Source organism: Schistocerca nitens, chromosome 3 (genome assembly GCF_023898315.1).
Source record: "Schistocerca nitens isolate TAMUIC-IGC-003100 chromosome 3, iqSchNite1.1, whole genome shotgun sequence".
Lineage (NCBI taxonomy): Eukaryota > Metazoa > Arthropoda > Insecta > Orthoptera > Acrididae > Schistocerca > Schistocerca nitens.
Window position 1 is genome coordinate 516,123,063 of NC_064616.1, and position 25,030 is coordinate 516,148,092.

Consider the following 25,030-nt stretch of genomic DNA (forward strand, 5'->3'; position numbering starts at 1 on the left):
AAGGTGTCTTACCGTCCACAGCTGAGAGCAGTGGGAACAGAGTGGGGGAGGATCGCCGCTTAAAAGATGTCGATGGCTAAAAAGACAGTGCCCTATCCGGAGTCTAGTTAAAATTACCTCCTCCCGACGACGTGTTCGGGAGGAAGAGGTCCAAAGCACAAGGAAGAGCTTTCACGTCCCGCAATTTATTATGGGTAAGTGTCGACCAATGCGTGTGCCATAAATGAACAACACGTCGACATAAAACGCTCCGTAGATCGGCGAAGGGAATCGATTGAATAGCTGGCCGAGGAAGAGAGACTGCAGCATTGGCTGCAATATCGGCCGCCTCATTTCCACAGATACCAACGTGTCCCGGGAGCCAGAGGAACGCCACCCAGGTGGAGCAAGCGCAGACAGTCCTGAATCCGGTGGACCAGAGGGTGCACAGGGTAAAGAGCTTGGAGACTGAGGAGAGAGCTGAGAGAATCTGAGCAGATAACGTACTGTATCCGCTGATGGCGGCGGATGTAGTGGACAGCCTGGAGAACAGCGTAAAACTCCGCAGTATAAACCGAACACTGGTCGGGAAACCGAAAGGGATTTTGGGTGTCGCCAACAATATAGGCACTCCCTACACCTAACGATGTTTTCGAGCCGTCGGTGTAAATAAATGTGGCGTCCGTCATTTGTGCACATAGAGCAGCAAATGCCCGACGATAAACAAGTTAAGGGGTACCATCCTTGGGAAATCGACAAAGGTCACGGAGCAGGCAGATCCGGGGACGGAGCCAAGGCGGTGCTGTACCCCAAGTTGTCAAGAAGGTTTTAAGAAAGCGGAAGGAAAGAGAATGGAGCAGTTGACGGAAGCGGACTCCCGGTGGTAGTAGGGAGGAGGGGCGGCCTGCATACCCTGCATCAAAGGAGGCGTCGAAAAAAAAGTCATGGGCTGGATTAGCAGGCATGGAAGACAGACGGCTAGCATAACGACTCAGAAGGACTGCTCGCCGATTGGACAGCGGAGGTTCAGCAGTCTCAGCATAAAGGCTTTCCACAGGGCTGGTGTAAAAAGCTCCAGACACTAAACGTAATCCACGGTGGTGGATAGAGTCGAGACGCCGAAGAATAGACGGCCGAGCAGAGGAGTAAACTATGCTTCCATAGTCCAATTTCGAGCGCACTAAGGCGCGATAGAGGCGGAGAAGGACCACTCGGTCCGCTCCCCAGGAAGTACCATTCAGGACACGGAGGGTGTTAAGGGATCGCAGACAGCGAGCCGAAAGATAGGAAACGTGGGAGGACCAGCACAGTTTTCTGTCAAACATAAGACCCCACAATTTAGCGACGTTTGAAAACGGAAGGTTGACAGGACCTAGATGTAAGGAGGGCGGAAGAAACTCCTTACGTCGCCAAAAATTAACACAAACGGTCTTACTGGGAGAAAAACGGAAGCCGGTTTCGATGCTCCAGGAGTGGAGGCGATCGAGACATCCTTGAAAACGTCGTTCAAGAAGGCTGGTCCGTTGAGAGCTGTAGTAGATCGCAAAATCGTCCACAAAGAGGGAGCCCGAGACATCAGGAAGGAGACAATCCATAATTGGATTGATGGCAATGGCAAACAGTACAACACTCAGCACGGAGCCCTGGGGTACCCCGTTTTCTTGGGAGAAAGTACGGGAGAGAGTAGTGTTCACCCGCACCCTAAATGTGCGCTCTGCCATAAATTCGCGAAGAAAAAGGGGCAGCCGACCTCGAAAGCCCCAAGAGAACAGTGTGCGGAGGATGCCGGTCCTCCAACAGGTATCGTATGCTCTCTCCAGATCAAAAAATATTGCTACTGTTTGGCGTTTCTGGAGAAAATTGTTCATGATATAAGTGGAGAGAGCAACAAGATGGTCAACTGCAGAACGATGCTTTCGGAGTCCGCATTGGGCAGGTGTTAAAAGACTGCGAGATTCCAGCCACCACGCTAAACGGTAATTCACCATACGCTCCAAAACCTTACAGACACTACTCGTGAGAGAAATGGGGCGATAGCTAGAGGGGAGACGTTTGTCCTTTCCAGGTTTCGGAACAGGAACGACGATAGCTTCCCGCCATCGTCTGGGAAAAGTACTGTCGGTCCAAATTCGATTATAAAGGCGAAGGAGGTAACGCAGACTATGGGTTGATAAATGCAGCAACATTTGGACGTGGATACCATCCGGTCCTGGGGCGGAGGAGCGAGAAGAAGAGAGTGCATGTTGGAGTTCCCGCATGGAGAAAACAGTATTGTAGCTTTCGCGATTTTGAGAGGAGAAAGCAAGAGGTCGCACTTCCGATACACGTTTCTTCGGGAGAAAATCTGGCGGGTAATTTGAAGAGCTCGAAATCTCAGCAAAGTGCTGACCCAACGAGTTAGAAATTGCGACGGGATCCACTAATGTGTCATGCGCGACAGTGAGCCCAGAGACCGGGGAGAAACTAGGCGCGCCTGAGAACCGTCGAAGCCGACTCCAAACTTCCGAGGAGGGAGTGAAGGTGTTAAATGAGCTAATAAAGAATTTCCAGCTTGCCTTCTTGCTATCGCGGAGGACACGACGGCATCGCGCTCGGAACTGCTTATAGCGGATGCAGTTGGCCAGAGTAGGATGGTGGCGGAAAACGCGGAGAGCACGTCGCCGCTCACGTATTGCATCACGGCATGCCTCGTTCCACCAAGGAACTGGGGGGCGCCGGGGCAATTCGGAGGTGCGTGGTATTGAATGTTCTGCAGCTGTAAGAATAACGTCGGTAATATGTGTGACCTCATCGTCGACGCTGGGAAAGTGACGGTCATCGAATGTCGCTAGAGACGAAAAAAGTGTCCAATCAGCTTGGGCAAACTTCCAGCGTCGCGGGCGCATGTAGGGCAGTTGAGGCTGCAGTCTAAGGACACACGGAAAGTGGTCATTCGAGTGTGTATCATCAAGGGCGAACCATTCGAAGCGCAGAGCTAGCGGAACAGTACCGACCGCAAGGTCCAAATGAGATAAACTTGTCGTGGAGGCAGACAAAAATGTAGGGACCCCAGTGTTGAGGCAAACTAGATCTGCTTGGTGGAAGACGTCTAGCAATAGTGAGCCACGTGGACAAGGATGTGGAGATCCCCAAAGCGGGTGGCGGGCATTGAAGTCCCCAACCAGCAAATATGGGGGTGGAAGCTGACCAAGAAGATGAAGGAGATCAGCTCGTGCCATTGGTGTGGACGATGGAATGTATACAGTACAAAGAGAGAATGTGTATCCGGAAAGGGAAAGACAGACGGCGACAGCTTGGAAGGAAGTGTTTAAGTGGATTGGGTGATAATGGAGAGTTTCATGGAGAAGAATCATGAGTCCACCATGTGCTGGAGTGCCTTCAACAGAGGGTAGATCATATCGGACGGACTGAAACTGAGGGAGAACAAAGCGGTCATGGGGACGCAGCTTTGTTTCCTGAAGACAGAAGATGACCGGTGAGTAGGTTCGTAAGAGGATCGACAACTCATCCCGATTGGCTCGAATACCGCGGATATTCCAGTGGAGAATGGACATAGGGTCAACAGAAAATGGAGGAATGAGACCAAGGTCGCTGTCAACTCAACGACTGCTCAGAGCTTGCGACCGACAGCATGGAATGGCATTCAGCCGAAGGCAGAAGATCCTGATCCATAGGTTGTTCAGGAGCAGCTCCTGCCACCAGCGATCGGCGGGTTGATCGGCCGCCAGCAGTGCGCCTCGGCGACACAGAAGACGGCCGAGGGCGATTTCCGCCAGGTGGTGCTGTAGATGGGACACGCCTTGGCGGAGAAGGAGAGGAACTGGGTTTCTTTGTAGCCTTCTTGGAAGTGTGATGTTTAGAGGAAGGAGGAACCGATGGTGGGGAAGTTGCGGTACGTAAAAATTCTTCACGAGTATGCTCTTTGTTCGAAGTCTTGGTGTCTGACTTTTGGGCTCGAGATTTAGCAGAACTCGACGAAGGGTGAGCCAGAGAGTGGGCAGGCGAAAGTGGTGAGGTTGAACGGGCGATCTTTGCGCTGGCCGATCTGACGACCGTGGCACTAAAGGTGAGGTCGCAAGTCTGCGTGGCCGCCTCCTTTGTTGGCCGAGGAGAAGCAAGGACAGTGCTGTATTTTCTGTCTAAGGGACGGTGGGCCGTCGACTGGCGAATAATTTTCGAGCAGTAAAGGTCGACACCGTTTCCTTTACTCTAATTTCCTGGATGAGCTTTTCGTCCTTAAAAACGGGACAATCTCGAGAGGAAGCAGCGTGGTCACCCATACAGTTGATGCAGCGAGGGGATGGAGGTGGACAAGCACCCTCATGGGCATCCTTGCCACACGTAACACATTTGGCCGGATTGGAACAGGACTGGCTGGTGTGATTGAACCGCTGACACCGATAGCAACGCGTAGGGTTTGGGACGTAAGGGCGTACGGAAATTATCTCATAGCCTGCTTTGATTTTCGATGGGAGTTGAACTTTGTCAAATGTCAAGAAGACAGTGCGGGTTGGAATGATGTTCGTGTCAACCCTTTTCATAACCCTATGAACAGCCGTTACGCCCTGGTCAGACAGGTAGTGCTGAATTTCTTCGTCAGACAATCCATCGAGGGAGCGTGTATAAACGACTCCACGCGAGGAATTTAAAGTACGGTGCGGTTCCACCCGGACAGGGAAGGTGTGTAGTAGTGAGGTACGCAGCAATTTTTGTGCCTGGAGGGCACTGAGTGTTTCTAACAACAGGGTGCCATTCTGCAATCTGGAACAAGACTTTACAGGACCTGCGATTGCGTCGACACCTTTCTGAATAATGACAGGGTTGACCATGGAGAAGTCGTGACCTTCGTCAGAGCGAGAAACAACAAGGAACTGTGGCAACGATGGAAGAACTGTCTGTGGCTGAGACTCAGTGAACTTACGCTTGTGAGCAGACATAGTGGAAGGTGAGGAAACCATTGCGGAAGAATCCCCCATGATTACCGGTGTCTCCGATGGCGCGCTCCTCCCTTGTGGGGGCCCTCTCTGAGGGCACTCCCGCCTTAGGTGATTGTTCACACCTCAGGTCACACCTCCCAACAAATGGATGGAGGGACCAATCGGCACTTTCGGAAGGTATCAGCTCGGGTAATCACCCCTCCCTGGGCCTGGCCGTTACTAGGGGGTACGTACGTGTCCTACCTGTCTACCCTGGGCGGGGAATTACGCGTTACCCCGTCACCGGCTACGCACGGCGGCCTTCAGACACGCACAGGGAGGAAAAAAAGAGAAAGGGAAAGGAAAGAAGAGGGGTCTCAAACGCCGCAGCGGAGAAAAGGGCAAAGAGAAGAGGGAAGGAAAAGAGAAGGACAGAGGAAGGACGAAGACTTGCAGGTGTAGAAAGCAAGGAATTTGTAACAGTTTCGAGCGTCTGTCTCCGGACGTAGGCACAAACCATACTCCCAGAGGGGGAGAAAGGGAAGGAAAGAGCTAGGGGTGAGGAGTGAGGGGGGGGGGCGAAGATGGGGGACGGGGAAGGATGCGGAAAGGGAGGGTATGCAGCCCGGAAAGGAAGGAGGGCCACATTAGCTCGGGGTCCCGTGCTCGCTACGCACGTATCCACAAAAGAGTTGTGGACCCCCTGGGGGGATGTAAAGAGGGTGACAGAGAGGCAAAAAGAGCCATTCGTGTTTGGCCGTGCCCATTTCCATACGGTTGATGAAGTTAATGGATCTATTGCTGTTTCGCGGGCGACTCTTCATCGTATCTACAAACAGTGTGTAACATCGGAACTGCATGCATGCAGTGAACATGTGGAGTCGATCACCTCGCAACAGGCCGCTGCTCACCACTATTTTTCAAGATGACAACAGCAAATTTTATTGGGCTGAAAGAATATGTGTCCAGTTTTCTGAACACTCTCCACTCTATTACATCTCGACTGGCCTGCAAAATTACCTGACTTGAACCCTTTAGAAAATCTGTGGGACATGTTGTAACAGCGGCTAAAACGCCATCAGTATCCCCATAAATTGGTGGAACTGCTCGATCAAATCCTCAACGAACCGCTTAACATGAATGCAACGTACATAACTTCCTTGAATACAGACGGTTATTATGTCCTGGGGCGGAATTAGGTGGTATTAAATAATGTTTGTAATGACTTCTCTAGGAGTGACTAATCTTTTGTTCTGTGAGCTTATTTAACATTTCATTCACATAATGACATAGATTTTACAAAGAGACTTACAAGTAACATCGGATACAACAGTTAGATGTTATTACACGCCAAAAGGAAATGAAACGCTCAGAATGGGAGGAGGAAACGAAATAAATTGAGAGGATACGTGACGTTACTTCATTGATTACAATATCGAGTCAAATTTTCAAGAATTTGGCGGTATGAGCCCACTTTGCAGTATGACGAGACCACCTCAGGCCTGGCTGCATGGACTGATTCGGTTGGGAATGTAGTCAGAAAGCCGCGGTGTTCTCTCCTGAGGCTAACTGGCCCACAACTGTTGTAACTGGTCTTTGATAGCCTCAGTACTGGCAGTGGGACGGAGCTGACGTTCGAGCTGATCCCACACGTGTCCTGTGGAGGACAGATATGGCCATCTTGCGGGATATGGGAGTAGCTCAACATTACGCAGGCAGTTCACAGTGGCACGTGTAATGTGTGGAGAAACTATGTCCTGCTGAAGAAAGACACCATGATACTGCCTCATTAGAGATAACGCATGGCGCCATCAGAGTTCCCTCAATCATTACCAGCCATGACCTGAAGTCTTACTCGATGGCCTCGATGGCTTCCCACAACATGACTCCAGGAGTAGCTCCGCTGTGCCTCTCCAAAATTTTGGAACAATGGGGCTTCACCCCAGGTCGCCGCACACTCTCAGACGATGGTAATCTATGGTAGTGCAGAAGCGCAGTGCACAGTATGGCGATCCTTCCTTGTGGTCCTCGTGGTCACGCGTGGACGATAGGAACCTTGACGACGAGTGTACCTACCTCAGCTTCTCCTGCAGTCAGAAAATCGGCCAGTGTCACTTTCGAATGTTCCATAAATCTGGATGCTGCACGATTGGACCATCCGGCCAAATGAAGACCTAAAATGAGGTCAACTTTCGAAATCTGTCAAGTGTTCATAACGCTGTCGACCCTCCTTATATCTCGTACCAGGCCTGGTAACAACATTATATATTGGAAACACTAACGCACACTGGTGGACGTTCTCCCTCTCACCGCGTATTGCAACTCAAATCATTTACATGTCCGTCGATGCTGTGTACGTGTAGGAAGTTACACTGACCATGTCTTCTGAGTGCTTCACTTTTTTGTCAGGCAGTGTACAACACGAATAATGGAACGCAGTAGCAGCTAAAGTAGAAACGGACGGAGCTGATATTAGTCCACGAAACGTAGAAAAACAATGGCAGATTAGAATCAGATAGATTTTATCTGAGGGCGCTGGCAACAATCGGCGTGAGAGAAGGGATGGGCAAAAAGAGGGAAGAGAAACGTAGTAGAAATGAGTAATGAGGGGAAAAAAGTGGGGTGACAGAGGAACGAAAAGAAAAGATGGAGGCCTTTGTTGTATTGTTGACAGGGAAAACATAACCATTTGCATTAACTTTTAGAAAAAACTTGTGACGTTGACAAAAGGAAAAGCTTTTTCTTAAAAATGACAAGGTATTGACTTGTGCTCGTAGCTTGTTCCAGAGGTGAACAGCAGCAACAGAGAAGTTTCTGAATGTTTTAATTTTGTAGATGAATACAGTTAGGATACAACATAAGTGAGACTTTGTGTTGCGATTATGTTGACATGAAAGAACTTTAGCTCTTATGTGAGCTACTGGACTGCATCAGGAATCTACGATATACACTCTTGGAAATTGAAATAAGAACACCGTGAATTCATTGTCCCAGGAAGGGGAAACTTTATTGACACATTCCTGGGGTCAGATACATCACATGATCACACTGACAGAACCACAGGCACATAGACACAGGCAACAGAGCATGCACAATGTCGGCACTAGTACAGTGTATATCCACCTTTCGCAGCAATGCAGGCTGCTATTCTCCCATGGAGACGATCGTAGAGATGCTGGATGTGGTCCTGTGGAACGGCTTGCCATGCCATTTCCACCTGGCGCCTCAGTTGGACCAGCGTTCGTGCTGGACGTGCAGACCGCGTGAGACGACGCTTCATCCAGTCCCAAATATGCTCAATGGGGGACAGATCCGGAGATCTTGCTGGCCAGGGTAGTTGACTTACACCTTCTAGAGCACGTTGGGTGGCACGGGATACATGCGGACGTGCATTGTCCTGTTGGAACAGCAAGTTCCCTTGCCGGTATAGGAATGGTAGAACGATGGGTTTGATGACGGTTTGGATGTACCGTGCACTATTCAGTGTCCCCTCGACGATCACCAGTGGTGTACGGCCAGTGTAGGAGATCGCTCCCCACACCATGATGCCGGGTGTTGGCCCTGTGTGCCTCGGTCGTATGCAGTCCTGATTGTGGCGCTCACCTGCACGGCGCCAAACACGCATACGACCATCATTGGCACCAAGGCAGAAGCGACTCTCATCGCTGAAGACGACACGTCTCCATTCGTCCCTCCATTCACGCCTGTCGCGACACCACTGGAGGCGGGCTGCACGATGTTGGGGCGTGAGCGGAAGACGGCCTAACGGTGTGCGGGACCGTAGCCCAGCTTCATGGAGACGGTTGCGAATGGTCCTCGCCGATACCCCAGGAGCAACAGTGTCCCTAATTTGCTGGGAAGTGGCGGTGCGGTCCCCTACGGCACTGCGTAGGATCCTACGGTCTTGGCGTGCATCCGTGTGTCGCTGCGGTCCGGTCCCAGGTCGACGGGCACGTGCACCTTCCGCCGACCACTGGCGACAACATCGATGCACTGTGGAGACCTCACGCCCCACGTGTTGAGCAATTCGGCGGTACGTCCACCCGGCCTCCCGCATGCCCACTATACGCCCTCGCTCAAAGTCCGTCAACTGCACATACGGTTCACGTCCACGCTGTCGCGGCATGCTACCAGTGTTAAAGACTGCGATGGAGCTCCGTATGCCACGGCAAACTGGCTGACACTGACGGCGGCGGTGCACAAATGCTGCGCAGCTAGCGCCATTCGACGGCCAACACCGCGGTTCCTGGTGTGTCCGCTGTGCCGTGCGTGTGATCATTGCTTGTACAGCCCTCTCGCAGTGTCCGGAGCAAGTATGGTGGGTCTGACATACCGGTGTCAATGTGTTCTTTTTTCCATTTCCAGGAGTGTAGACATATCACGTGGTAGTCACGTAACTCGTCTGGCTACAACCATCGTAACAGGCTCTATGAAGAATGTGGGTGCTCAACATATGATACATCTCTTGTGAGAGAATGAAACTGTTAGTGATCCACCAGAGTTGTGGAAAAAGTAATGATTCAAACAGCGCAGTGTTCCAAGAGGACTGCCTGCCTTAGTCAATGATCTGTGCCAACACAGAACCGTCAGCAGCTAGCTATGACCAAGCCCTCAGACAATCATCACCTTTCAAGAGGCTTCCGTGTGACGGAACAGTGTGGCACGGTTACCTTTTGCGCATAATTAGCAGATGCTGGAGCAGGCTAAGCACAGTGTGCTGTTCTTGCAGTACCTGATGGGATTGGGTTTGTGACCTGACAGATTGAGGGTGCTAACAGTTGATTTGAGTTTGTCCTGAGTCTGCTGGGAAGCGGATCACTCCCGCAGCCGACGTGTTGTTGGCTCATGGTGTGGTTGGTGGCCCAGGTCCCTGATGAGACTGTTGCGGGATTCGCCCACTTTTTCGTAGAGGTTACATGCTGTGGACCGGAAGCGGTCCCTCAGCAGCTGGATGCTGGTGTCTTCATGTAGTTGTTGCATGGGATAAGTCCTGGGTAGGTGCAGAGCGAGTATAAGCGCCCTGTTTTGGACCCTTTGTAGGGTGGCTGTCTTGGAGTCAACGGCATTGCCCCACACAATGCCCGTATACTCCAGCAGTGGGCATATCAGTGTGAGCTATATAGCATAATGCCATGGTAAGGAGGCATGGTCGACCCCATGTTCAGCATAAGGTATAGGGCACAGAGGCGCCCTGTAGCCCCCTCCGTAATCCAAAGAATGCGAGGGTGCCACGAGAGGTGACGCCAAGGTAAACTGCAGTCTTGGAGGAGGAGATTAGTGTTTAACGTCCCATTGACAACGGGGCCATTAGAGACAGAGCACAAGCTCGGATTAGGGAAGGATGGAGAAGGGAATCGGCCGTGTTCTTTCGAAGGAACCATCCCGGCATTTGCCTGAAGTGATCTAGGGAAATCACAGAAAATCTAAATGAGGATGTCCGGACGCGGTATTGAACCGTCGTCCTCCTGAATGCAAGTCCAGTGTGCTAACCACTGCGCCACCTCACTCGGTTCTGCAATCTTGGTCCATGATATGGGTCCTCCTGTGATGGTGAGTTGTGCAAGGTCCTGCAGTATACTCTCTTAGTGGAGTGACCACCTGGCTCTTGGCAGGATTGAACTTCAGGTGCCACTTAGTGGACCAAGCCCCCAGTGCCTCACAGTTGAGTTCCAGGTGGCGTTCCATGGTGTGTGCGTTCATGCTGTGGGTGAACGGGCAGTGTCATCAGCACAGAGAGCTAACTCCACCTTGTCCACCTGCGGCACATAAGTCATATAGAGTGTACAGCAGAGGGCCCAGAACGGACCCCTGAGTCACCCCAGCTTGGATAGGCTGGATGGTAGATGTCCACTAGTCGGCCTGTACGTGGAACGAGTGGCGAGAGAGCTGTGACTTCATGAGGACCATGTGCAATGTTGGGACCCCGTGTATAGAGAGTTTGTACATGAGGCCGTCATGCCACACAGATTCAAAGGCCCAGGAGACATCCAGGAATACTGCCCCAAGGTATTCCCTCATCTCCAGGGCCCCCATCGTACGCTCCATCAGACACAACAGCTGGTGAGTAGTGGCATGGCCACCCTGAAAACCAAACTGTTCATTCAGGTGGAGATGTTGCTGGTTGACAAGCTGAAGAAGGCACTACACATAGATCCTCTTGAATACTTCCGAGAGGGCCGGTAACAGATTAATGGGCCGGTAATTTGATGGCAGTCATGGGTCCTTGCTGAGTTTCGGGATGGCCACCACTTCCACATGTTTCCATAGAGAAGGGAAGACCCCCAAAAGTAGAATCTCATTGAAGATGGCCACCATACATTGATGTACTGTTGGCAGTATGTGTAGCAGGAGCCAGTGATGACATCACTGCTATCAGACTTTTGGGCATTCAGTGTCTGAAGTTATGAAGCGACCTCCTCAGCAGAGATCGGAGTGATGATGTCATCTTCCTCCCTGGCAGCCAGGAAGGTGGGGAGTCGTTCCTCAATGAGGCATATATGGGCCATGTCAACGGCATCCTCTGCTGGTGTGAAGTTGGCTTGGAAGGTGTCAGTCAATGTACTGGCTTTGGCGTTGGGATCGCTGATGGGTTCCTGGTCGACGAGCAGTGAGGAAGGTAAGGGTCGCCTCAGCCCCTTCTTCCATTGGGTTCGGTGCATGTTGGAGGGTGAGCACCTCGTACTGGTATCGTTCAGCGTCAACATTCCCGTAGGAGGGGCGGTCAGCTTGGACCGATCACATCCGTGTAAAAGATCATGGGGATGTGATCCAATGACAAGGCTGTTTTCGTTGTGGCAGATGTAAACTGGTCGACTGCCTTGAGGATGGTGACGTCGAGGACATAAGACTGCCTATGATCTGGGAAGATCGTTAGAGTCGAAAGGCCCCACGGTTTTGGCGCCGTTCTGTTATGCAAAACGCAGGAGGCGATGTCCACTGTTATTGGTAAGGCGAGAGTTCCAGTGCATGAACTTCGCATTCCAGTCCCCGCCAATGAAAATCCGTCCCTCCACCGCCAGCAAGGTGTCGATTTCAGCACTCTGAAGAAGCCTCCACAGAAGCTGGTAGGCCACAACGAAGTTGATCTTTCCAGAAGTGGTGTGGACCAGAACACCAGTGGCTTCGATTGTGGCCAGCTGTGGTAGGTGCACCTGGTGGTGTCAGATAGAGGTCTTGACATAGACAGTGGTGCCACCACCAGCAGTCAGTCTATCCGTCTGGTAACAGCAGAAGTTCGCCGCCTTGACTGCGATTCCAGGTTTGAGGTGGGTCTCACATACGAGGCCAATATCTATTGCCTCATGACAGAGAAATTGCCTGAATTCTCCTTGTTGTGGGACGAGACTATTTTTGTTGAAAACACAGATCTTCAGGCTGTAGATATTGTCGTTATCCATCTACGACATGGAGGCAACGGCGACCTGAAGGGCCGTCGAGACAGCGAAGATTAGAGCTGCGAGCTGGAACATGACTGTATTAAGGATTTTCAGTAGATAACAGAGCTTGTTTGCAGGAACTCCATTGGTTGGCATGGTCGCAGGGTGTAGTCCTGAGCAGCAGATGTGACATGGGTGGTCGCAGCAGGGAAGGCAGGCTGTGCCAGCAGGGCTGTGGCATTGTGCTGGGTAGCACAGTCAGCCTGTTATGGGGCAGGGGCCCCAGGAGGGTGTACTCCACGGAGTCCGCGATGCTGAGAGATGGATTGCTGGACCGTCACCTGTGCTTTGGCGACATACCCTTAGCTGACTCAAGGCTGCACATTGCGTGCCGCCCTGCAGCCACAGTTGTGCATCTTGAACACAGTGCAGCCCCTATAGCTAGCCACATGGATTTCACTACAGCTGCAGCACTGCAGCGGGTCTCCTTTCTTCTTCTTGCTCTGATGATGCCCAGCGCACTTGACGCAGCGGACAGGCATGGTACAATTCTTGGAAACATGGTCGAGTCCTTGGAAAGAGAAGCAATGCAATCTCTTGCCCTTGGCTCGAAGTGTCTCAACCGAGACATCGATGTCGGCGATTCTGTCGACATTGAAGATCTTGCAGTTGTCAACCAGGGCGACGAGAAACAGGGGAATGCTCCTGTGCATTCTTGGAGACTTCATGGGTTCCACTGTGGAAACTGCGAAGCCCATGTTGACCAGCCCTTATTTGAGATATTCAGGTGCCATTTTGAGGGGAAGGTGGCGGAAAACTACCCTCAGGAGCTTCAGAGGCTCAGCATTGTGTGTGAAACAATCGAGCCCCTGTTGCCAGATGAATGCCATTAGTTTGTTGTGGTCGTCAAATGTGGCAGGGAAGACCCGCTGGAGGTACTGAAACTTAGTTTTGAAGCTTGTAATGTTGGTGACGTCCTTCACCAACTTGTTGAAAGTAATGTAGTCTTTCTTCCATTGCATGACAATCAGTGGAGGGCTAAGCGGCTTTGGTCCCTGTTGAGAACTGGGGTCTTCATTCATCAATGGCCACATCCGGGTCAACCAGGAAGCGGTTCGAGGTTGCGACACGTTGTGGTTGTACTTTTTGGAGCTTCTGTACCTGGGCAGTGCGCTTCCACCCAGGCTTCCGGAAGCTGTCGTTCTGAGACTAAGGCGGATTGGCGACCCTGGGGCGCCTGGTCAGTCGCCTTCTTCTTAGTCTGCCTCCTGCGAACAGAAGAATTTGCGGCGGCGGTTAAGGTATCGTCCGTATCCGCCGCGGCTTCTCGCTTACGCGAGACCTGTGACACCTCCATGTGTGTCTGGTGCGAGAGGAGGCACGCCAGGTTCGCCTCAGGTATGTCCTGAGTCGTCAGAGCAATTGCTTATGGTCGGGCAGTGACTTCTTGTGTAGTCACGCCGAGTTGCGCGGAAACTAGCAGGGCAGAGGCCTCTAGACTGGCAGAGACCGATGGGGCAGCCAGCAAGACATCGGTTGCTTGAATAGCCGAGCCTGGGGGCGCAACACAACCAGCAGGACTCTGACTTCTTGAGTAGCCGGATCTGGTGGCGCATCACCCTTCGGGGCCACCACTGGCAGGGCAGTGCCTTCCTGAATAAACACGCCTGGCAGGGCTCACGGCGGTAGTCTGACCTCTTCACTGGCCGCGCCTGGCAGTATCTACAAGTAGAGTTGAAACGCTTTGAACCCCTTTTCCTCGGCATCAAGGCCAGGATATGCACCGCCATGAGAGAAGTGCATAATTACAGCGTGCAGCTGAGGCGCCGATAGCGGGCAAACGTCCTTAGAAGAAGTCAACGCGTCGTCCGTCTTAGAAAGCATAGTCGTCTTATGGGGGGGGGGGGGGGGCAGATGGGGCCACCGACGGGGCAGAGTTCAGTCGCCTAAGCATGTCTCGCCAAACAGCGATCCGCACACCCTTCGCTCGAGCAGCGCGGTCCTTCTCACACGGCATACTAACTCAGATTGATGCATAATCAGCCTCCTGACAGCAGTATTTATACCACCACCATCATCACCACAACCATCACCACAACCTCTCACCCTCGCCCCTCTTCTCCAGAGCTAGCCAGTCATTATCAGACAGCCGGGCTATATTATGACGCCGAACACAACGACGCACCTATGACGCAGGTGCCAGCACCGTCACCGGACCTCGAACCCTCAGCTTCTGCATTATGACGCCGAACACAACGACGCACCTATGACGCAGGTGCCAGCACTGTCACCGGACCTCGAACCCTCAGCTTCTGCATGACTGCGCAGACTCTGTCTTGCCAGCCCTGCGCTCTGCCGCCACTGAGGGTCTACTCGCCCGTCCCATCTTCCAGGGCTCGAAATGAAGTGAACAGTGCTGATATGGACGCTGGATAAGTATTTAATAGTCACTAAATGCAAGGCAACTGGTTTATTGACGCGTTTCGAATACAATCAACTTCAGAATATCAAGTCATGGGAAGAGAACTTCATACAGGCAGTATGGGGTCACGTGAACGTGATAAATTCCAAAACGTGAGTCAGTTACGTGAGTTATGACAGCACGCTGACTTGATGGGAAAAATACTTTTGCTAAACACAAAGTCAGAAAAAAACTAGACGTACTGAGAGCGCCCAGAGGCCATTGAAGAAAATTATTTCCTGTAATAAGAGGACAATGACTACGGAAATGACTGATTGGTTTATTGCATGTCTGAAAGACGCAGTTTCAACGAAAAAAGTGCTATAATCACTGCACAAACAACACATTAGTGGTAGAGTTATTATTGCAAAGCGTACTGTAAAACAGAGGCATGCAAAAATATGGCTTCAGTGCTGTAAGAAGCACAGAAAGTGGACAAATAATGGAAATATCTGATATCGTACGATGAGCAAATTTTACACTGTTCCTTACTCAGAACGCGTCTATGTAACGCAAACAAAAGGAAAAGCTTACAAGCCAAACCGCCTACTTCCATCTGTGAAGCATTACGGAACATCTACAGTTGTCTGGGCTCTTAACTCGTGGGTTTCTTTTCGCCTTGTGATCGTAGTGAAATGAAAGGTAATTGTTAAGGTTCGGCATTTTAAATAATTACGTTCATTCAGTGGTGCAGGAATTAGAATAAAACTGAAGAGAAGCCAGAAGTCGCGTACAAGCTTGTCAACGACTTGTGGCTGCTCCACAACTTTATTTCTAACGGTCGCTATTCCGCCTGCAGGCGATCGCTAAATTTGTGCCTAACCAGGTGTAGGAATTCCAGAATGAGATTTTCACTCTGCAGCGGAGTGTGCGCTGATATGAAACTTCCTGGCAGATTAAAACTGTGTGCCCGACCGAGACTCGAACTCGGGACCTTTGCCTTCGCGGACAAGTGCTCTACCAACTGAGCTACCGAAGCACGACTCACGCCCGGTACTCACAGCTTTACTTCTGCCAGTACCTCGCCTCCTACCTTCCAAACTTTACAGAAGCTCTCCTGCGAACCTTGCAGAACTAGCACTCCCGAAAGAAAGGATATAGCGGAGACATGGCTTAGCCACAGCCTGCGGGATGTTTCCAGAATGAGATTTTCACTCTGCAGCGGAGTGTGCGCTGATATGAAACTTCCTGGCAGATTAAAACTGTGTGCCCGACCGAGACTCGAACTCGGGACCTTTGCCTTTCGCGCACAAGTGCTCTACCAATTGAGCTACCGAAGCACGACTCACGCCCGGTACTCACAGCTTTACTTCTGCCAATACCTCGCCTCCTACCTTCCAAACTTTACAGAAGCTCTCCTGCGAACCTTGCAGAACTAGGACTCCTGAAAGAAAGGATATAGCGGAGACATGGCTTAGCCACAGCCTGCGGGATGTTTCCAGAATGAGATTTTCACTCTGCAGCGGAGTGTGCGCTGATATGAAACTTCCTGGCAGATTAAAACTGTGTGCCCGACCGAGACTCGAACTCGGGACCTTTGCCTTTCGCGGACAAGTGCTCTACCAATTGAGCTACCGAAGCACGACTCACGCCCGGTACTCACAGCTTTACTTCTGCCAATACCTCGCCTCCTACCTTCCAAACTTTACAGAAGCTCTCCTGCGAACCTTGCAGAACTAGCACTCCTGAAAGAAAGGATATAGCGGAGACATGGCTTAGCCACAGCCTGCGGGATGTTTCCAGAATGAGATTTTCACTCTGCAGCAGATTGAAAATCTCATTCTGGAAACATCCCGCAGGCTGTGGCTAAGCCATGTCTCCGCTATATCCTTTCTTTCAGGAGTGCTAGTTCTGCAAGGTTCGCAGGAGAGCTTCTGTAAAGTTTGGAAGGTAGGAGGCGAGGTACTGGCAGAAGTAAAGCTGTGAGTACCGGGCGTGAGTCGTGCTTCGGTAGCTCAATTGGTAGAGCACTTGTCCGCGAAAGGCAAAGGTCCCGAGTTCGAGTCTCGGTCGGGCACACAGTTTTAATCTGCCAGGAAGTTTCATATCAGCGCACACTCCGCTGCAGAGTGAAAATCTCATTCTGGAAACATCCCGCAGGCTGTGGCTAAGCCATGTCTCCGCTATATCCTTTCTTTCAGGAGTGCTAGTTCTGCAAGGTTCGCAGGAGAGCTTCTGTAAAGTTTGGAAGGTAGGAGGCGAGGTACTGGCAGAAGTAAAGCTGTGAGTACCGGGCATGAGTCGTGCTTCGGTAGCTCAGTTGGTAGAGCACTTGTCCGCGAAAGGCAAAGGTCCCGAGTTCGAGTCTCGGTCGGGCACACAGTTTTAATCTGCCAGGAAGTTTCAGGTGTAGGAATTGTTCCCAGCAAGGACTGAGCCTTTCAGTGTGATAATTTCCGCCTTCAGACGGCTCCAAATATGCAAAACTGATTTGGCTGTTAGGAGGATGAAATAACACTCCCTCCCTAGCGTCTACAATCAAGAGAGATGAATATTGTCGAGTTATTGTGGTTCCTGTTGGAAAAACAAGCAAGCATTCAATATCGTTTTACAGCAGCCCTCAAGGAAATGGAATAGAATAAAAGTATAATTTCTCATTGAGCACAGCTTAGGATTTGTGTCTGTTGATCCCTAAGTGTATTCACAGGTTGCTTTGGAGGCCAAAGGTTCAAAATGGTTCAAATGGCTCTGAGCACTATGGGACTCAACATCTGAGGTCATCAGTTCCCTAGAACTTAGAACTACTTAAACCTAACTAACCTAAGGATATAACACACATCCATGCCCGAGGCAGGATTCGAACCTGCGACCGTAGCAGTTGCGCGGTTCCGAACTGAAGCGCCTATAACCGCTCGGCCACCACGGCCGGCTAGGCCAAAGGTGCAACCACATCTACCTAGGTGTCCCTACTATCTTGCTCAGCCATTGGATTTCGCTTGTAGAAAACCTATACCTTCCCAGAACCACAAAACCTTTCTTGGCACGAGATTACGTCTTCGTTCTACTTCACTACGTTCTACCGTGTCACGCCCAAGTGCCTCAACGATGTCACCTACTTTAGTGATTTTCCACTGACGCTATACTGGAATGATGCCGATTACATCCGTATTACGTATTACTCCACATGTACTTACGGTTGAAGTGACTCGTTATGCACATGGAAGCAAAATTTATAGATGATAGCGGATGCAGAATTCTATAAAGAATCATTTAACCTTCGTTTTTAAAGAAAGCCAAATGGTTGCTTAAAAATTTTAAGATGACTATCACCTTCACCACTCGCTGTTGTATAAATAAGTGGTCAACAGCACACAAGTCAAATGAGTCATGCCAATGAGATTTTCCAATCTAAGATTTAGAAACAATATAGCTTTCAATGGCTAGACGAATTAACAGAAATGGAGGGTGTAAAGTTCACTATGAGTTTCAGGAAGACACAAGCGCAAAACGCATTACTTAATTTCACAATAAACAGATATCAGAAATATACACTCTCTTTCGTATGTTAAGGTATCTCTCAGATCTGCGAAGAGACTACGTAATGGCGGCATTGTGCAGTCTAAACTGTGACGGAACAACATGAAAATACGTGGTACGGCAGTACGAGACCGCTTAGAGTGCTTAAAAAAGTACTTGGATGTGGCGGTCTTGAGTGCGTCTTGCGTGCGTTGGCGTACAATTTTAGGAAAGAATGACATTACGTGCGGTTGTCTTGCCGACCATGAATGAATGCGGCAAAAGTGGGATCATTTCTTGTGCAGAGACGAGTCACCGTTTAGCCTTGGAGAGGGTTTCTCACCGTCCGTCTTTCTGGTGCACCCTTAGGACACGTTACAACCGTGCCAGCTTTGTGGATACAGGCCGATATTGTGGTGCCAGTATTCTCATCTGGATTGAGAATCAAATTAGGACGACGTGCGCCAACGCATTTAATTCCTATGAAGACTGTGACAGCTGCGATCTACATGAATGACGTCAGTAAACGGTGTGTGTACGTTTTTCGTGGTGGATATGGTCTCGGAATAGATAAAACGGATTACGATAACCTACCTCATGAAAAAATCACACATCTAGGAGCCAGGTTCAAGGCTGTAGCCGAGGTCGCTGAAGCACGCTATTGGGGCGGCGCTCCACTCGGTGGCAAGCCATTTCGAATCCTAGAGGTGGAAGAAATTTTCAGGGTCGTTATTCGGCCGGAAAGGGGAGGAGAGAGTGCATGCGAAACTGTTGATGGTGATCCGTCCGCCGGATGGAGTCGCTGAAACCGGAGATGCCCTTGGCGTTACTCGAAAGGAGTAGGCTAAGTGACAGTACCGAATTTCACTCTCTGTCTTCCCTCAGAACCATACAACACAAACATGACACACACCATTACAGTCACCTACAATCAGAAGATACATTTGATAAACAAATCTCACATTCTCGATGGAAAGGCGCCACTGAGAAAGAAGGGAGGAAAAAACTTCCAATTAGAGGGTTGAACCTACCCCTTGGAATCTTCCAGGGAATCATATCACATGACTTCACCTGTTGCAGCCATAACGCTGCTACCATGGAACATTGTTCATTGTTGACGTTTATTGGGTGTGTTACCGCAAACCTTTCTAGACAACCTGACCCACAATATAGGGAACCATTGTGCATCCCGCTCTGGACATGCGAGGTCACTATATCCTATATTGACGTTCTGTATACTAATAACTCGGGAAAAGAGAGGGAGCTGTAGGTTGGGGACACACTACAAAGGTATTCGTCTCAATGTCTTTCGTGTCATAACGTGTTAGTGCAAGAACACTATCCGATCAAAAGTATCAGAACATCCGTATGTAATGCGGAACTGGCCACTAGATGTCACGAGAGGTGGAGCTGTCAGTAGAAAGGGAGACAGAGTGTATTGTGTGGTGTCACTGCCAGACACCACACTTGCTAGGTGGTAGCTTAAATCGGCCGCGGTCCATTAGTACATGTCGGACCCGCGTGTCGCCACTGTGTGATCGCAGACCGAGCGCCACCACACGGCAGGTCTCGAGAGACGTACGAGAACTCGCCCCAGTTGTACGACAACGTTGCTAGCAACTATACGGACGAAGCCTTTGCTCTCATTTGCCGAGAGACAGAATAGCCTTCAGCTAAGTTCATGGCTACGACTTAGCAAGGCGCCATTAGCCTTACATAGTTTGATAGTTATCGTATGAAATGTCTCATCAAGAATGCTGTATTCACAACACGGATAAATAAAAGTTAAGTATTAGAGGAGCTGCATACCTTTCTTATTAGAATTCACTACTTATCCTGTTCCAGAATTCACGCCCGTCTGCGTTAGATAGCGTGCATTTCGGCCTCCTCTATCTACAAGGTGTTGGCACATTCACCAACACATCATATTGTGTTGTCAGTACAGAAGCAGTAACATCAGAATTGGGCAGTCAGGGAGCTCAGACTTCGTACGTGGACTAGTCATCGGTTGTCATCTGAGTGACAGACCCATCGAGGACGTTTCAGTCCTTCTACATCTACCCAAGTCTATTGTTGATTATGTGATTGGGCAATGGAAACGTGAAGGAACAGCAACAGCTAAAGCAAGATCAGGCAGATCTCATGTACTGATGGAAAGGGTCCATACAGCGTTCCGAAGGGTGGTTGTAAAAAATCAATCGAAGAAATCACTTTTGAGCTCCAGAGTGCTACCAGCAGTCCATGGAGTGCTTAGGGAGTTAAAAGAATGAAGTACAATTGTGGAGGAGCTCCTTATAAAGCACACATTTTTGCAGTCATTGCTACGCAACACGACAGGCGGTGTAAGCAGCGATGCCACTGCTCGGTGGGTGGCTGGAAGCGAGTGATTTGGAGTGTGAATCACGCCACATTCTGTTGCAATCCGATGTAAGGATTTGCGTTTGGAAGAAGCCTGGAAAACGTTATCTGCCGCTATGTATAGTGCCAATGGCGAAGCAAAGAGGAGGTGGTGTTGCTACGGTGAGGTGATGTTCTTCAGGGTTAGGGTGTCGCCGCCTTACTGCGCTTAAGGAAACGCTAAATGCAGCACATTTTACAGAATCGTGACTGTTTACAGTAGAGAAACTGCTTGGCGACCATGCCAATGTATCAGCAGGACAGTGCACCCGTTCATTAAAGTAGCATCTGTGAGGCAATGGCTTGAGGACAACAACATTGCTAAAATGAACTGGCCTGTCCAGAGTCGTAACCTGACCCTAATGGAACCCCTTTGTGATGAGTTGGAACGTCGACTTTGCTCCAGGCCCCAGTGTCAAACATTACTACCCTCGCTGGTTTCGGCTCTTGGGGAAGAATGTGCTGTCATTCCTCTACAGACGTACAAACACCTCACTGAAACTATTCCCGGCATAGTTCAAACCATCATATAGACTGCTGATATTTTGGACCAGATAGTGTTTATTCACTGTGATAAGTTACATGTTCAAATCACGAAGCCAGTACCGAGAAGATCTGCATGATGCCAGGTCTGTAGCGTAGGCGGTCGAGAATGTCTCCAAAATAGGTGGTGGCGACGGCCCAGGGCCCGGGCGCCGTATCCTTCTCGAGGAAGGAGGCGGCCAGCCCGAGCGCGACGCGGTAGTCGAGCAGCTGCGCCGCTGTCAGGCTGAAGGCGTCGTCGAGCAGCTGCGCGCGGCCCTCCGCCGGCACCGCCTCCACGTCGCGCGCCAGAAGGCCGCTCAGCCGCCGCCACTGCAGCACGTTGCGCGCGTAGTTCACGCGGAAGTAACCTGCAACACACGCACACACTCGTTACCGTGATATAGGACGACCTTCGTCCCTCATTTTCCTTACGGCTTCATCACCCCGTGTATTTGAGAAGCATTAGATTTGACTTTATGTCATACAAAAATTAATATTGGATATATGGATGAAAAAAGTTATTCGAAGGCAAGGCAAAAACAACGTACTCAGCCTGGTAGTGAAATGTCAAAAATGCAATTAGTTTTGTCGATGTAGCCTTCTTTTAGGTCAATGCAGATTGACCAATACGTTTCCAATGAGTGGTTCCCATCAACACAGTGTGGTCATGGAACCTGCAGTAGCCGCTTCATTTGTTCATAAACATTTTTATTTATCTTTATTTTTGGATATAGAAATAGATGAATGTCAGACGGTATCTAATCTGGCAAACGGGATAGATGCTCCAACAATTCGTACTTCAAATCCCTCAGTTTCCTTTGCTAAAACACATTTCTGACACTTGTATTTTCCTCATGACAGTTTTTTTCTCAAATAAGGCTTTTCTCTCATGTGTGTTTTCATCAAGTTTATCAGAAGAGATGCGTGCAACTGGCCAGATATTGTTTGCCCCTTGCAAGATATGCCTACGCCTACACATATATGAAGACTTCGAAAGCAACCTTATGGGCTATGGTGGCGGGTACTGCTACGATTTCCCCCTTTCCTATTCCGTTTGAAATTCGATGGCGGGAAGAACAACAGTCGGTAAGTCTCCCTATGCCTTCGACTTTCTGGTATTCTCCTATCATGGTCATTTTGCGAAAAGTATGTGGAGGGAAATGATATGTTGCCCAAGTTTTCTTAGGATGCATGCTCTCGTAATTATAACAGTAAGCTTTTCCTTGATTCACAACGTCTCTCTGTCAGCGTTGACCACCTAAACTTGATGCCGGCCGGGGTGGCCGAGCGGCTCTAGGCGCTACAGTCTGGAACCGCGCGACCGCTACGATCGCAGGTTCGAATCCTGCCTCGGGCATGGATGTGTGTGATGTCCTTAGGTTAGTTAGGTTTAAGTAGTTCTAAGTTCTAGGGGACTGATGACCTCAGATGTTAAGTTAAAAAATGGCTCTGAGCACTATGCGACTTAACTTCTGAGGTCATCAGTCGCCTAGAACTTAGAACTACTTAAACCTAACTAACCTAAGGAGATCACACACATCCATGCCCGAGGCAGGATTCGAACCTGCGACCGTAGCGGTCACGCGGTTCCAGACTGAAGCGCCTAGAACCGCACGGCCACACTGGCCGGCTCAGAAGTTAAGTCCCATAGTGCTCAGAGCCATTTGAACCATTTTAACTTGATGAGCGTCTCCGTGTCGCTGTCGAGCTTATTGAAGGAAACGTGCCGAAACGTATTGCTCACCATAGGATCTTCCCTATACCTCTATTAATCCTACCAGCTAAGGGTCTGAGACTGACGAGCAGTACTGAAGAATCGATAGAACGAGGGTTTTATACGTTACCTCTGTGCAAGTGAACTACATTTCCGTAGGATGCTTCCAATGAATCTCACTTTGGCATCTGCTTACCTACAACTAACTTTATGTGGTTGTTCCACTTCAGGTTGTCCTGCACGCATACTGTTAGATATTTTACCGATGTTATGTCCACAGCGATTGATCATCAGTCCCATAATGAGAGAATCGGGGGCCTTTTCACTTATTTATGAGTAACATGTTGCGTTTATTTGTATTGGAGGGTCTACTTCCAGTACTTGCCACCGTCTGTCTGCTGCAAGTCGTCTTGTATTTCGCTACAGTTTTCTGGCGTTGCAACTTTTCTATACACAGCAAAATCATCCGTGAACAGCCGTTTATATTCTGACGTTATCCACCTGTACATTTATGTACTTCGTGAGCAGTAATGGCCCTGTAACACTCTTCGATTGATGATTCCTCCCCGCCAAGAACGACATGATTTCTACGAGTGTGGCTGAAAAGTAATTCCAACCAACTTTTTATGTGAAAACTCTTTAAGCTTTTTAAATTAAACTTTATTAACTTTCTACACCTTTCTTCTTCATGCATATATTTATTTCTCAACATAGTTACGAACACATTTCTCCCTACGAGGGACCAGTTTGTTGATACCGTCACTGTAGAATGCTTGACTTTATTGACGGAGCCACAACCTCATCTCTAAATGTACTGTTTCATCACTAAGTGGAGTCCTCGAAGGTGTTCTCCAAGTTTTGGAACAAAATGAAAATCGGATGGGGCCAAGTATGTATGGAGAATGATCGATGCCAGTGAACCCAAGCCGTCAGACTGTTGCAGATGTCGCAACGCTGGAGTGTGATCTGGCATTGTCATGCTAAAGTCCGCCTACTTAGCTGAGTGGTAAAGTGCTTGCCTTCTTTGCAGTGGGCCCGGGTTCGATTCCCGGACGGGTTCGAGATTTTCTCCGCTCGTGGACTGGGTGTTGTGGTGTTACCATCATCACCGACACGCAAGTCGACCAATGTGGTGTCACCTGCAATAAGACTTGCAACTCTGCGGCCGAATTCCCCCGGAAGGGGCCTCCCGGCCATCAATGACATGTGTGGACGAACTCTTTGGCAAGTTTCCTGCGGTTAGAAACTCGCTTACTGCACTGTGTTTCTCACACACCTACAAAGTATCGTTACACACCGCCATGTTACACGCTACGATTCGGAACCCTCTAGCAGCACAGTGTTGCAACTTGCGTCAACGAAGTCGACCGAGTAATACGCATGACATGTAATACCTCAACTGATATTGAGAACACAATAAAAAATTCAGAGCCATTACTTTCCAGTACGCTCTCTTCCATATACAGTATACACTGCCTGACAAAACAGGTGAGTTACTTACAAGACGTGATCTGATATAAATTAACTCGCAACTTCGTACACATACATACAGTTGATACACACCATTGACAGGCATGTCAATGATTATAGTTGCAGTTCTCTGTGGTGGGTAGAAAATTCAAATGGCTCTGAGCACTATTGGACTTAACATCTGAGGTCATCAGTCCCCTAGAGAACTTAGAACTACTTAAACCTAACTAACCTAAGGACATCACACACATCCATGCCCGAGGCAGGATTCGAACCTGCGACCGTAGCAGTCGCGCGGTTCCGGACTGATGCGCCTAGAACCGCTCGGCCACCGGGGCCGGAGTGGCGGGTAGAATGGCCATCAGAGTACATTAGTGTTGTCCGTGTTTAATTTTGTAATCAGACATGCTAGGCTATGTAAGGGGCGTGAAGAGCGTCAGATACTGATTGATCACTGAAAGACACGGAAATTCCGTGTACATGTGTGATACAGCGTTATCAGAACTCTACAGCGTTTGGAAGGGGTCTCATTGTGGGTCTCCATTTGGACGGCTGGTCGAATCGTACGATATCTAGATTTCTGGGGAATTTGGATTCAACAGGGGCCCGATGTTTGGCTGCATGGGAACATGAGCGCTAGCGTACTCGTCGTCAAGATTCCGGTCGACTGCATCTGACGATCACCACCCTGTGCACCAAGCACACCATAACTCTCTCACATCTGCACCTGCCATCC

General features: G+C 49.8%; 1 protein-coding gene across 1 annotated transcript in view; it reads right to left on the bottom strand.

The window, feature by feature from the left end:
• LOC126248436 (aminopeptidase N-like) overlaps positions 1-25,030 on the bottom strand; it is a 467,552-nt gene that overhangs the window by 87,443 nt on the left and 355,079 nt on the right. The window contains exon 11 of the mRNA XM_049949414.1: positions 21,192-21,478. Coding sequence (XP_049805371.1) covers positions 21,192-21,478 — 287 coding nt within the window. The remainder of the gene's footprint in view (positions 1-21,191; positions 21,479-25,030) is intronic.